The sequence below is a fragment of the Tetrao urogallus genome (genome assembly GCF_951394365.1).
Source record: "Tetrao urogallus genome assembly, chromosome: 3".
Taxonomy (NCBI): domain Eukaryota; kingdom Metazoa; phylum Chordata; class Aves; order Galliformes; family Phasianidae; genus Tetrao; species Tetrao urogallus.
Genome location: NC_136815.1, coordinates 21,024,633 through 21,038,949, shown reverse-complemented (window position 1 = coordinate 21,038,949; position 14,317 = coordinate 21,024,633). Strand labels below are relative to the sequence as shown.

At 41.6% G+C, this 14,317-nt stretch overlaps 1 protein-coding gene across 1 annotated transcript in view; it reads right to left on the bottom strand.

The window, feature by feature from the left end:
* STK3 (serine/threonine kinase 3) overlaps nt 1-14,317 on the bottom strand; it is a gene marked incomplete at both ends in the record, with an annotated part of 147,876 nt that overhangs the window by 108,643 nt on the left and 24,916 nt on the right. Inside the window, 3 exon segments of the mRNA XM_079533394.1 lie at nt 11,622-11,736; nt 13,178-13,306; nt 13,730-13,810. Coding sequence (XP_079389520.1) covers nt 11,622-11,736; nt 13,178-13,306; nt 13,730-13,810 — 325 coding nt within the window.

The window sequence follows — 14,317 nt, the reverse complement described above, 5'->3', positions numbered from 1 at the left end:
GAATCACAAGGTTGGAAAGGACCTGCAAGATCATCCAGTCCAACCGCCCTCCCAATACAACCGCTACCACAAGCACTAAACCATATCTCACAGCTCCTCATCCAGAGGCCTCTTGGAACTGCCAAGGACGGCGACTCCACCACCTCCCTGGGCAGCCATTCCAGTGCCTGAGCACTCTCTGAGAGAAAAAGTTCTTCTTTATGTCTAATCTAAACCTCTGGTACAACTTGCAGCCATTGCTCCGTGTCCTGCTCGTTGCCTGCGAGAAAAGGCCAAACCCCTCCTCATCACAACCTCCCTTCAGGAAGCTGTAGAGTGCAGTGAGGTCTCCCCTGAGCCTCCTCTTCTCCAGACTGAACAATCCCAGCTTCCTCATAAGACTTGTGCTCCAGACCCCTCACCAGTTTTGCTGTCCTTCTCTGGACATGCTCCAGGGCCTCAATGTCCTTCTTGTAGTGAGGGGCCCAAAACTGAACACAATACTCGAGGTGCGGCCATTTGAGTCACCCTCACCAAAACAAGAAAGCATGCTGTAGATTATGTAGTGCCTGTGTTTCCATGAATGACTTCCAAAGGAAGCAAAGGAAACTGCAAAGGACTGAATGAGCCCACGACATGCCTTATCACAGCAAACAACCTGCTATCCACTAATACCAAGCACTCTCTGGTTCTAATAGTAGTTCAATGCTGATACACAATTGGTGCCACTGGCAAATACTACAGTACAATTAAAACGAAACTATGTAATACCTTAATGCTAGGAATACATCAAAGTAAATGTTGCTATCCTGGTCCAGATGTACAGTTCCTATAGTGCACTGTTCCTTGATCAGGCCACAAGGATATTATGTTTCCTGTTAAAACAGTTGATTTACTTCAATTCTGAGCTTCTATACAGCACCATTCTTCCATCAGCATAGCATACTCTGTAACTTGCAGCTTCATGTAAATTCAGTCATCATCTTTCTGCTTCACTTCTGATGTCTAGTTGTGCCCAGATTTTCATCCACCTCCTTGGTATCTTCAGCTAGCTCTAATTCTGTAGGCCATGTTCCTTTGGTGTGTTGGTGCTGCCCTCTAAGCATGAGTCAGCCATGAAGCAACTTCAAATCCAAGCATTGATGAGAATAGAATAACAGCTGCTAGACAACGAGCAAGCACACAATCAAGAACAGTATAACTCATACACAGCCATGAGACACATTGCTCAGAGGATGGCCTGGAACCTTGACATGTCTGCCTGGCATTAATGTAATGGCATAAAGCCACTGGATGTAAAGACCACGTGGGTTTAAGAGAACATGCCCAGATATCTTCTTCATCATTAAAGTCACATGCAAGTCAGACATCAAAATGAAGGAGAAAAATAAAGGTCAGCAACTCGATAGCCTACATAAAAGAACAAATAATGAAGCCAATCTTTAAAAACCTTAAAAAAAGTACGGGGCAAATCAGATCACAACTTATGCACATATTTCTGTCTAACTGGCCATGGATGCCACACACAAGGGAGACGTAAGGGTGCATTTAAACAGCCAATCACACACTACCTAATCCATGCAGCTGTTGAGACAACTCATCTAACCAGTCTCTCTGCTCACAGTCAATCACTCTTCTTCCTGAGGGCCCCATAGAAATGGTTCAGCTCAATTGCTTTAACTGCCTACGTCCTTTCCCAGCTGCTCTTTTTACACTAAGTCATACATGCACGTGAGGCCTGGAAGTATCAGATCACTGCATCTCAACAGACTGATTAGATCAAGCACACTGGGTAGGTCCACTCCCATGGCAAATGAAGGAGGCATGGATAACCAATCTTTCCCCCAGAAGAATCTGTAAGATCAGACACCACCAATCTCACCCGATCACATACCTCTCCTCCATTTTTGTGAAGTTAAGGCTGGATGGGGGACATAAGCAAATAAGAAGGGGAGAAAAGAGGACAGTTATTGAGACACCTTTCCTGCTTGTAACACAAATTAACCTTCAAATAAGGCAGATAGCTTCAGAGACAAAAAAATAGTTGTTATCATTGCTGCTCTACTCTGGATCCAGCATTTGAATCTGGTTCCCAATCTGACTGCTACAAACATCAATGGGGTTATACTTTACTGAAGCCAGTACTATCTGACCATCACTCTCTGAGCAATTACCTTTGAGTTCTTTTCTAAGTAGTTCTGCATACTGTGTGAAGACAGCGTTCTTCAAATAAAATTCCCAGCCTACATCTTGAGTGAGATACCACATAAGACATCTAAATTCTGTAAGCAAACATGGTTTGCTCTAAGTCTTGGAGTAACTGCTCAAACTAAGGGACATAATCCCTTCTTCTTCCTATACCATAACTAAGAGCATACCACAATATCATGGCAATGAAAGGAGTAAGAACTCGCTACTATAGGAGAACTGTCAATTTTACAGAAGTAGAACTTAGAATTGCAGAATGGCTTGGATTGGAAGGGACCTCAAGGCACCGGATCATACAGTGAAGGATGAGATGCAGCAATGACTATTCTTCCTAATAAGCCTAAGCCACTCTGCACATATAATCACAAGGAAAATATGAAATAATAGATGTAACGGTGCCTATTTACAACAATCACACTGCTCAAGTGAATGGGTGCTCTTCAGATTTGAGTTTCCGACGATGCAGTCCCAATAGCAAAACCTCTGTAATGTTTCTTGAATATATTAGGCAACAGATCTTGTTTTCTCAAATTAACATGTTTAAAATAGTAATTCAACACATTGCTAGTAAAACAGCAATTTGAACTGCAGGGGATATAACTACAGTTCCAGCTGTAGTTTGAATATTAATATTGCCCAGCAGCAACAGAAAATTATGAGAATAATAAGAGAAAACTATTTCAGGAAACCTCGTGCATCTCCTACTGTCAGGTGCTCAATATCAGCTGGCACTAATTAGCAGGCAAAGAGAGATAAAGAACTGATCTGAATATGTAAGTTGAATTCTTCAGGCCTTACTCTTCACTATCGAGTTCCAGTTTGCCGAAACACATCTATGAAGTACTGAACTGGCTAACCAGATGCTGACAATCCTGGAACTAGTGCAGAACAGTACAGAGCCTCTCTACCACTGGAGAAACATTGAGCCATGTGCACAATGTGAATGAGAGGCAATGTGGTGATTTTCTTGACCTTGACAGAGAAGGCAGCTTCTGCCTTGAGCAGATGCATCTGCAGATCACCACCTTTTAGCATGCTTGATAACACCACCAGAGCATTACTCATTTTACAACCACTTACAGCAGGCATTCCACAGGATCAGCTAATCATGAGCAAGGAAGGGAGCAGGGATGTCAGCCTGCAGCAGCTTTGGTGGTGACTATTAGATGGTAGAGGTTAAGGTAAAGAGGCAAGTCACAGAAGCACGCAGCAGAACCAGATTTCAGATAGAAAATCTAGGCTTATTAAAGGAATTAAGATGGGATCCCAGGGCATGCTGCCCTGAAGGTTAATGGAACCTTGGAGAGCTGGTTGAACATCAAGGGCAACCTCCTCAAAGCAGAAAAACAATCCATCCAGATGTACAAGATACTGAGCAAGTCTAGCAGGAGGCTATCTTGAAGGAACAGTGAATTTCTGATTGAGCTGAAGTACATAAATTGAAGTATTAGAGACAGAAGCACAAACAGATCACAAAACACAAGTAAAGCACTGCCTGGGTACTAAGGAGCTGCATTAGTAAGGCTATGCTTAGACTGGGTTTGAAAACGTACAGAAATACACAGGACAGCAAACAAAAAGCTTCTATTTGTCTATACGCAGGAAAAAAGCTCAAGGAAAATGTTGGTCTATTAATAAAGAAGGTGGCACTCTGTTGACAAGAGGTGCAGGAAAGGTTCTAGATATCATTTCTGCCTCCACCTTTATTAAGGTTTCTCTGGATCTCAGTTCTCTCTGCCTAGCAGCAAGTTGGAATGAGTTAGGACAAGTTAGAAAGCACTGGCACAAGCTGCCCCAAGGCTGTTGAGTCCACTCCTCGAAGATCTTCAGAAGCCATCTAGAGATATGGGCCTGTGCACCTTGTTCCAGGTAAACCTGCTTCAGCAGGGTTGGACCTGATGGCTCCAGAGATCTGTGCCGACTTCGGTTATTCTGTCATTCTGTTTGAATAGGAGGTACTGAGGAGCTGGCTAGTACCAACACAGTGGCACTTTCTACCATCTTTAAGAAACTAAAGCAAGTAGAGGAGATCCCTCATGAACCATATTCAAACAGGGACGGAATAAAGATTTGAGAAATTACAGGCTGACCAACTTATCCTCACTCTCCAGGACAAAATCCTCAGATAAGTTATACTCTAGGCAGAAAGGAAGTAACAAGGTGACCAGAAACAAACAGCACAATTTTACTAAAGAGATGTCATACCAAACTAACATGGCCGCTTTTCTAGAAGGACTAAAAGACAACTGTGGATGTAATTTACTTTGACTTCATGAAAGTTGTTGACACTCACATCTCTTTTTTTCAGCTGAACTGAGGACTCATGGAGCAGGTGAAGATAAACAACTACAGGGCTCAGTGGTGCTGCAAAGTTTAAATAACAGCCAGCAAATGATACTTCTCAGGGGTTGATTTTAGGACAAATATTCTAAGATCCTCATTAACAACGTAGACAGTGAGCTAGAACACACCCTCATCATGTCCATGGGTGACAAGAAACAGAAGAAGTTGCCACTGCTCTAAAAGGCAGAGCTGCTACTCAGCAGCAGCTCAACAAACTGAAGAAGTGAAGCTGACAGCAAACTTGTGAAGTTCAAAGGCGAAGTCCTATACTTGTAACGCACAAACCTTATACCATGCAATAGTATGGGCTACTGACCAGTGGGGCTGGTAGGATCACTGCAGGAAAGGGTCAGGATAGGCAACAGGGCCAGCATGAACACGAGTCAGTGATACACCCACACAGCAGCACAGGCTCGTGGTGTCGCAAGCTTCAATAGGAAAACACAGTCGGCAAATTACGGCAAATAAATATTCCTTTTCATTCAGCACTTGGAAAGCCAAATCTGGAACAGTAAGCACAGTTGCAGGCTACTCTTAAAAAAAATTGCTGACAAATTGGTAAAAGTCCAGCAGTGGACCATTGAGCTCTCTGGGGGCTTGAGTACAAGTTAACAAACCTCAGTTGTCTGGTCTGAAGAAGAGGTGGATAGTTCAATTCAGTTTTCAAGTAAAGGAAGTGTGGTTTAAAAAAAAAAAGAAATAAAAACAGAACATACACACCACAGAAAATTGTGAGGAAACAGCAGAACAGACAGCAGTTACAAGTTGCCACAAAGAAAATTCCAGTTTATTTGACGAAAAAAACTGAAGAAAACAATGGTGAAAGTGGATGGAAAGGCAGCTTAGAGAAAGAGGAATGGAGGGAGAGAGACAGCTGAACTTCCATCAAGGTCTTCACCTTCACAGATTTTTCAAAATTCAGCTGGACAGCGTCATTATCAACTTAACTGAGCTTCAAAGTTTACCTTCCTTGGAGCCAGAAATTAGACTAGACCACTTTCAGAGGTCCTTTCCAAACCACTATTTTCAAAACAGTGCCACACTGTTCACCTCCTTCTTCACTATCTCTCAAAGAAACCTGATAGCTGCCTTTCAGTATCTAAAGAGGAGCTACAGGAAAGGATGGGATAAACACCTTAGTAGGGTCTGTGGTGACAGAACAATGCAAAGTGATTTCAAGCTCAAAGAGGGTAGTTCACTGCACTGTGAAGAGGGAATAAGGATAATTTCTCCATTATTACAACAGACATATGACTGTTTTGTGATGGCAGGTGTATATGGGGTATCAAAAGAGAACTGTCCTGATTAAAAATTCATTTGAATGGTTACCTATCTTCCCCTAGATTCAGCACTAGTGAGGCCGCACCTCGAGTACTGTGTCCAGTTTTGGGCCCCTCACTGCAAGAAAGATATTGAGGCCCTGGAACGTGTTCAAAGGAGGGCAACAAAGCTGGTGAGGGGTCTGGAACACAGGCCATATGAGGAGAGGCTGAAGGAACTGGGAATGTTCAGCCTGGAGAAGAGGAGGCTCAGGGGAGACCTCATTGCTCTCTATAACTTCCTGAAGGGAGGTTGTAGTGAGCTGGGGGTCGGCCTCTTCTCTCGTGTCATTAGTGATAGGACCAGAGGGAATGGCTTCAAGCTACGGCAGGGAAGATTCAGGCTGGACATTAGGAAGTATTACTTTTCAGAAAGGGTGGTCAGGCACTGGAATGGGCTGCCCAGGGAGGTGGTGGAGTCACCGAGCCTGGGGGTGTTCAAGGAAAGGCTGGATGCTGTGTTGAGGGCATGGTTTAGTGGGAGCTGTTGGTAAGAGGTGGGCAGTTGGACTGGATGATCTTTTAGGTCTTTTCCAACCTTGGTGATTCTATGATTCTCTGACTGAAGCACAGGTGTATAAACTATACAGTACATATACTATTGGAACATATTAGTACAGAGTCCAGCAAATGCTGCCATTAGAACTGAAATAGCATTCTGTAATTTTTCTTCCAAGAAGCATATTTTAAAGAAATAAGCAAACCAATGAATTACCTGATGCTAAGCATTTTAATATTATACGCTTACCAGTAATGTTAAGATTGCTCATAAAATGGATCTCAAAGGTCTCAGGCAGCTACCTAAAAGCAATCTAGGTGGAAACTACAGAAATCATCTAGGAAGCTAGATCTCTTTAAACGTGATTTGTATATATTCATAGCAATATATACAACTAGTTAATACCAGCATTTATTTTAATGGGAAGACGAAGGTCAGAAATCTGAGTGAAAATAACTGTCTTCAGAGCAACTTCAGTATTTTGGCAAATATATACAAGATAACCAGTTATACAGTATTTTACTAGAGTATATGATTCCTCACTGAGTGATCATGATTAACATCATAAACTGAGTCTTGTTGAAAACAGGGGAAGACAATGTTTCACACTGCAGACGCATCACAGGATGCCACGTGGCCAGTCCTCGTTCCAAACCTTCTCAACTTCTGAAGGTATTATACTGAACATCTAGTTCCAACCCCCTGCTATAGGCAGGGACACCTCCCATTAGACCAGGTTGCCCACAGCCCATCCAGCCTTGCCTTGAATGCTTTCAGGAGCAGGCATTCACCACCTTGCTGGGCAACCTGTTCCAGTGTCTCACCACCCTCACAGTAAGGAATTTCTTCCTAATCTCTAGCTTAAATCTGCCCTCTTCCGGTTTAAAACAATTTCCCCCTGTCCTATCACCACGTGCCCTTCCAAAAAGTCCCTCCTCAACTTTCCTGTAGACTCCCCTCGGGTACTGGAAGGCTGTTATAAGGTCCCTCTGGAGCCTACTCTTCTCCAGGCTGAAGAGCCCCATCTTTCTCAGCCTGTCTCCGTAGGGGAGATGCTGCAGCCCTCCGATCATCTTCGCTGCACTCCTCTGGACTCGCTCCAACAGCTCCATGTCCTTCTCATGTCAGGGGCCCCAGGACTGGACGCAGTACTCCAGGCAGGGTCTCACAAGAGCAGAGCACAGGGGCATTATCACCTCTGTTGACCTGCTGTCACGCTTCTCTTGATGCAACCCAGGATACGGTTGGCCTTCCGGGCTGCAAGCACACACTGACGGCTCATGTCAAGTCTTTCACCAACTGACACCTCCAATCCTTTTTTCTCAGGGCTGCTCTCAAGATATTCTCCATCAATTCTCTATCTGTTTGGGATTACTCCAACCCAGGTGCAGGACCTTGCACTTGGCCTTGCTGAACTTTACAGGGCCTGCCTCCCAAGCCTCTCCAGGTCCTTCTGGATGGCATCCCTTCCCTCTAGTGTATCAGCTGTACCACTCAGGTTACCAACCAGTTAGAGCTTACTTTTGTTCTGCTTTCCTCATTTCTTATCCAGTAGAGCAAAGCACAGTACTGTTCACTTTCTAGTAAAAGGAGAAAACTTTAAGAAAAGAAACACAGCTACAGAAAAATGAAGATCTGGGGAATTCCTAGATCTGGAGGGAAGAACATACGCTTAATCAGGTCTCCTCTCCAAACATGAGGAGACTCCTACTTTTTCCTATGACTTATTTTTCTTATTTTTAAATAATTACTGCAGTAAAATAAGGGTTCTTCTGTACTTCAAGTCTCTCTTCCTCAATTCCTTTCTAATTCAACATGGAGAAATAGAAAAACTCCTCTTTGGTTCAGCCATAGTCTTCATTTGACAGCTGAGGGAAATTAAAGAACACATGCCCCCAGGTGCCTGAGGCTATTCAATATGCATTCTGACAAAATGAGAATCAATTCCCTCCCCACCTCCAAGCAACAATGCTTCTCTTTTCTTCCAAAAACAAAAATACAATAAAATCACTTCTTGTTTTCGTTAAAGAAAAAGAAATTGAGGTGAGCAATAGAAAGCTGAAAGACTTCAAGCCTCATTTATGTAATTAAAAAAAATATATATCTACAAAGTAGTCTGGGTGATCTGATCACCCTTTCAGAAAACTAAGAGTATAAATTATGTGTTTGTTTCTCAATTTTTTTTTTTTTAATTTTTTTTTTTTTTTTTTTTTTTTAAGTGATTTCATTTTTTTTCTTAACTTACAGAATGGAACATGCCCCAGCTTAGAGTTACTAAGAAACTTTTTCAGGTACTGTTAATTACAATATAAACAATTAAAGCTAATTTTATAAGAAAAGTAGTACAGTGGTTTACTGAACTGGCCTGAGACTGTGGCCAGGGAGGTCAAAAAGAATTGCAAAGTGAAAAGTAATTTTAAAATAAGGCATTTAAGCAAATTCAAGCAACTACTTCTGACTCTAGGCACAACAGAAAGAAACTGACTCGTGTTTAAGTTTAACCTGTAGAAGAATGAATACTTTAAAGAACACACAAATTGCAGAGTCAAATTCTTGCTCTCACAGTACAAGGGCACAGGCTGATAGATTCATGTAACAACTGATAGACCACCAACATGTATGCCTGCCAGGAGAAACTGAGCCACTTCAAGTTCTTTGTTCTTGTGACAAGAATATTTTCCACAAGATCACCATACAAAAACATTCATTAAGACATGCAAATTCAAGCAAGTTTTTGGGTTTCAAATTCAGTGCACAGATACAACAGCAATTGTCCATCTGAACTGCCTTCGGCAGGCAGAACACTGAATACTGAATACTTTCTGTATTTAACAATACAACAAAGAAGACTGAATGGCAACCCTCTCCAGTATCTACAGAACAAGTACTCACCGATATTCAAATTTCAGAATTTGTTCCATGTAAGATAGAGATGCTAAAATTATTAATGAAACGTCTGTGGAAGTAGAGCAATAGAATTCAAATAAGCCCAAAGATCCTGCAAGCCTATTCCATCTGTACTTTTTCTTACTCTATGTACCAGAACACCCAGTATTCTAAGGGAGAATAAAAGTTCTATGTAGCCTGGCAGTCTTTCTTCTTGAGTGGCCTACAGGATGGAAAAACATATAAACAGTGGTAACCATCTGTTTCACCTTTCTGTAAGCAAAGATACGAATTTCCTGCACCAGATATTTAAATATTCACATTCTACAGTAGTCATTTTTCCTTGGTCTGGTTCAGCTCTTAAAAAACCAAGTTAAAACCTATAAGATCTTCTACATCTACACAGAGGACACAGAAAAAATTTCCACAAGCGGAGAAAAATTGTTTGCTTTCAGTTTAAACAAGTGATCCTTTGTTGTTGTTGTTGTTTTTTACCAAACAGTACACAAGCACGTTTTATTCGCTCTGTGCCACTCGTGGTTTTCTAAACTTTCTACCATGTCCCCCCTGCCACATACCCCTGCAGATACTTGAAACTGACAGGAATGGCTGATTCACCAAAGGCTGCCACCTCAGCAGGCTGGAGAAATGGGCTGACAGAAACCTCACCTACTTCAGCAAGAAGTGTAAAGTCACACATCTGGTGAGAAACAGCCCCAAGCACCAGCACACATTAGGGGCACACAACTGGAAAGCAGCTCTGCAGAGAAAGGCCTGGGGGTCCCAGGGACACCACACTGAACGAGTCAGCAACATGCCCAGGCCACAAAGAAGGCAAGTAGTAACCTGAGTTGCATTAGGCAAAGTATTACCAGCAAGTCAAGAGAAGTGAACTTTTCTCTCTACTCAGCATTGGTGAGGTTGCACCTGGATTACCAGGTTTAACTCTGCATCCAGGTCTCTCATGTACTGGGGAGCTCAGTGAAAAGAGTCCAACACAGGATCACCAAGATGCTGAAGGATCTGGAGCACCTCTCTTGTGGTGAGAGAGTGAGAGAGCTTGGAGAAAAAGAGGTTCAGGAGGATCTCACTGATGTCCATAAATATCTCATAACAGGGTACAGAGAAGACAGAACACAGAGAAGATGGAGCCCGGCTCCATACAGTGGTACCCAGTACCAGGACAAGAGGCAGTGTGCACAAACTGAAACACAGGAGGTTGCCTCTGAACATCAGGAAACACTTGTTTACCAAGACGGTGACCAAGCACTGGCACAGACTGCCCAAGCAGGCTGCAGAGTTTCCTCCTTGGAGCTTCTCAAATGCAGCCTGGACATGGGCCCAGGTTCCCTCCTCTGGGTGTCCCTGATGGAGCAGAGCTTGGGCAGGGGACTCTCCTAACCCATGTATAACAAAAAACTGTAAGAACAGGAGTTACAAAAGATGGAGGAATTTGATCCATGCAGTCTCCTGTTTTTTATTTTTCCACAGTCATCAGTTCAACACAGCAGCCCTGATGTGCTCCATCTTTTCCATCAAGGCTCCCTCTATACTGGACGTTACTTCCTAACAAATCCAATTCCATCTTCCCTTATAACCTTTTTTCCCCCCTCTCTAAGCCTAAACACTCTCTTCTTTTTCTTCACCCACTCATGTGTGGTACAAGTATACTGACAACATGTAGAAAGCTAAAAATCAGAGTGTTATCTCACAGTAGATGTCAGTTAAATGAATATCTTTTATTACAGGCCATCATTGGAGATCCTTAAAGCAACTAAAGATTATTGGACATCTACAACAGAACCTTAAAATAAACAGTTTGGGGGGGGGGGGGAAAGCAGGGGGGGAAGAAAGGGGAAACAGACCAAAACCTGTTCCTTATAGGTCTGCATCCTCCTCTTCATTATAGCTCTCATAAGCCCACAGCAACTCCTCCTAACAACTCTGCCTTTTGGTTCTCTCTCACATTCCCTAACTAGTATGCCTTTCCACTCTCATTCTCTGAACAATAACAATTACTCTTCATGCTCCCTAATTACTGAGTAGGAGCAAGTCAATATTGAGCTAGCTTTCATGTCATGCTTATGCTAAATGGCCTGCTGACAGGCTGTCAGGTGGAAGAAGACATACAGTTTTGCCTTTTACACAGCAGTAATTTTCACAAAGCTTACAGGACTTTCACATTTCAAGATGCATTTTTTACTACTTACAATCACACACCAAGGAAAAATGAATAAACACGCAGCCAGAGCAACTGCACAATCAAGGCCAAAGTATATCTCTTGGCATCAGCCAAAACCTTGTCTCACATCTCTTTTATTCAACCTTCTAATCGTAATTCACAGTTTAATGTTAATAAATGTTACACATTTTTGAATAAAACTCACCGTTTTATTACGAAGTCTAATTATGTCTGAAACAGATCCAGCTCCACAATATTCCATAACAATCCATAGATCAGTGTTCTTAAAATAGCTGCCATAATACTTGACAACATAGGGGCTAGACAGAAAGGAAAAAAGATAATAATTAAACATATGAATTCTGAATGGAAAAAGAAGGAAAAAAAGCAGCACAAATACTGTTAAAAATTAGTTTGGAAAAGACGAACAGCCAAAATGCAACTGTGATCAAATACATTTTAAAGCTGCAGTTAGTTTAACTGATACCTTGCTAGAACAATAAATTTGACCAATTAATGAAATGCCAAAGATACTGCCATACACATCACAAGCTTCTGGTGATCTTGCTCCTTTTCAATTCCTTGAGTTAGGAAAGTTGCTATTACTTCTGACAAAACCCACTGATTTTTGTGACTGTCTTGTGAAAGTTAGCAGCTAGCTATTAATGAAAATAGTGTATTCATACTGATCAGTACAAGATAATCAAGACAGCAAAAGCTACTCAGTCTCAAAACACTGTTCACGTTTACTTATAGCCTTGTCCTAGTTAGCTATACAAGCCAGGCTTTTCCTTTCAACTGACTTAGAAAACACAAAGAAAGCCCATCCTCATCTACTACCACCAAATAAGGGCTTTCTCCTCTTTCCCTATTTAAAGACAACTTCAACACCACCACAGCACAAAAGCAAGAACAACTGAGAAACAACAGACCTATTGCTGCAGTACAGTTCACTAAGTTAGTGACAAGAGCAATCAATATTTTAAAGAAAAAAGTTTCTCCCAACAAGAATTAAACTTCAAGTTGCGAACAGTATTCTCGTAACGCTGATCAGCCATGAATAAACTCACCAGCAAATCTGACTGAAAAGTTGTAACCACCATCTTAAGATTAACCCAAAAATAGAAAAGACAAAAATTATCAGTAACTTTAAAGAGAGGGGGGTAAAAAGAAATAAATTTCTGCATTCTTGCCAACACTTGATGCTGAGGCCTCCATTCACACCATACTAAAGACACACTGTTTTTCAGCAAGAGTAAGGGAACCAACTTTCAAAACCATTAGAAAATTGCTAACTTATCAAAGGCGTGTTTCTGTGTGGAAAAGCTGATGACAGAACACCAGTTTGAAAGTTCATGGGCAGCTATTAATTTTGCTCTAAGAATGTCCTTATTGGTCTTCAGAAACAGGTAATTCAGAATTCACATGGCCTAAGCAGGTATACAGGAAATATTAGCCTCTGGGCTTGCCAATGCAAGTAAAACAAAGCAGGCATGGAGAATTCTAAGCAAATGTAAGTACTTCTTTCATTTAACAGTCTCTATGAGGTACACTACCTGTATACTTCCTTCAGCTCAAGCTAAGGATAGGAGTCATTCTTCAGAGCAGTTCCTTTACACAGACTGTTCAACACAGACTGCTTTAATTTTCCACATAAAAAAGCTGGCAGCTGCCTATATTTCAGCTGTATTAACAAAACATTACAAATATAAATACATTTTCACTTAAGTCTTAGAATGGGAGGAGAACTGATACACCTACCTGTCACATTGCTGCATTATAGAGATTTCTTTAATTATTTCTTGAAGGTCAGACTCCACAGGGACCTGCTTAATTGCTACGACTTGTCCAGACTCTTTGTGTATTGCTTTAAACACGCTACCATAAGACCTAAAAGAGGGATTCAAAACGTTATTTTTCTTACAAGATAAGTTGCCTCTCATTTCTAGTATGCAGAAGTCATGTGTTCATGCAGCAAAAGTTTGAGGTTTTTCTCAGGCTTCCAATATTTCATTTCTATCAGGATCTCAGCAAAGGTGTGCATTCAAATACCAAATCTTTGACAAGGTGTAGCACACCTCATTTTCATGCAAGCACAAATGTCTTTGACTTCATAACTGAGGGACAGCAAAAGCACATAAGTAGATTTGGGGAAGCATGGAAGCTCACTCATTTGCCTTATTATCAAAAGTTGCCTAGAGAAGGCACTCCTTAGGAAATTTACAGTCATTCTCTCTGTTACTTAATATTCTAACACATGCTTCATATACTGCCTTCCTCTCATCCCATCCCCTCATAAATAGCTGCACTTACCCTTCACCAAGTTTCTCCAGAACATCGAAGACCTCCTCAGGCTGCTTAGTTAAACTGTCTTCACTGAGCTTTTTCAGTTTGCTAGAAAAAAGACAAAGCTCACTTATTTTTCGTGGAAGAGAAGCACTGAACTCAGAGGAAATTTTCACACAAGTAAACAGATGTAAGAAAAGGATTACAAGGAAAAATATACTGCAATGAAAATAAAATGACTAATTAGAACACAGTAACAGAATTCTATCAACCGCCTTATAACATGGACAACTGTACTGTACTGTTGCATTGTCTATTTTTGTCATTATTGCTTTCTCACTGATGTTTGCTCAACTCAAAGCAGCGTGGGACAAATTTACTGCCTAATCTGTTTCCTTTGCTAAAGCAGAAACAGCTCAAGAACACACCAAAGCACACCTTTCATCAAAAAGCCAGCAAACATACAGTCATTACCGAGAGAAGTATCCCACACCAGTGCCCATGAAAGTATAAGCCAACCCTTCACCCACCTGAAGTTTCCAAAGTTTTTAAATTACGCCATTTGTAAACCAGTGGATTACATCAAGCTAAACACAGAACCCAAAGCCAGGATGA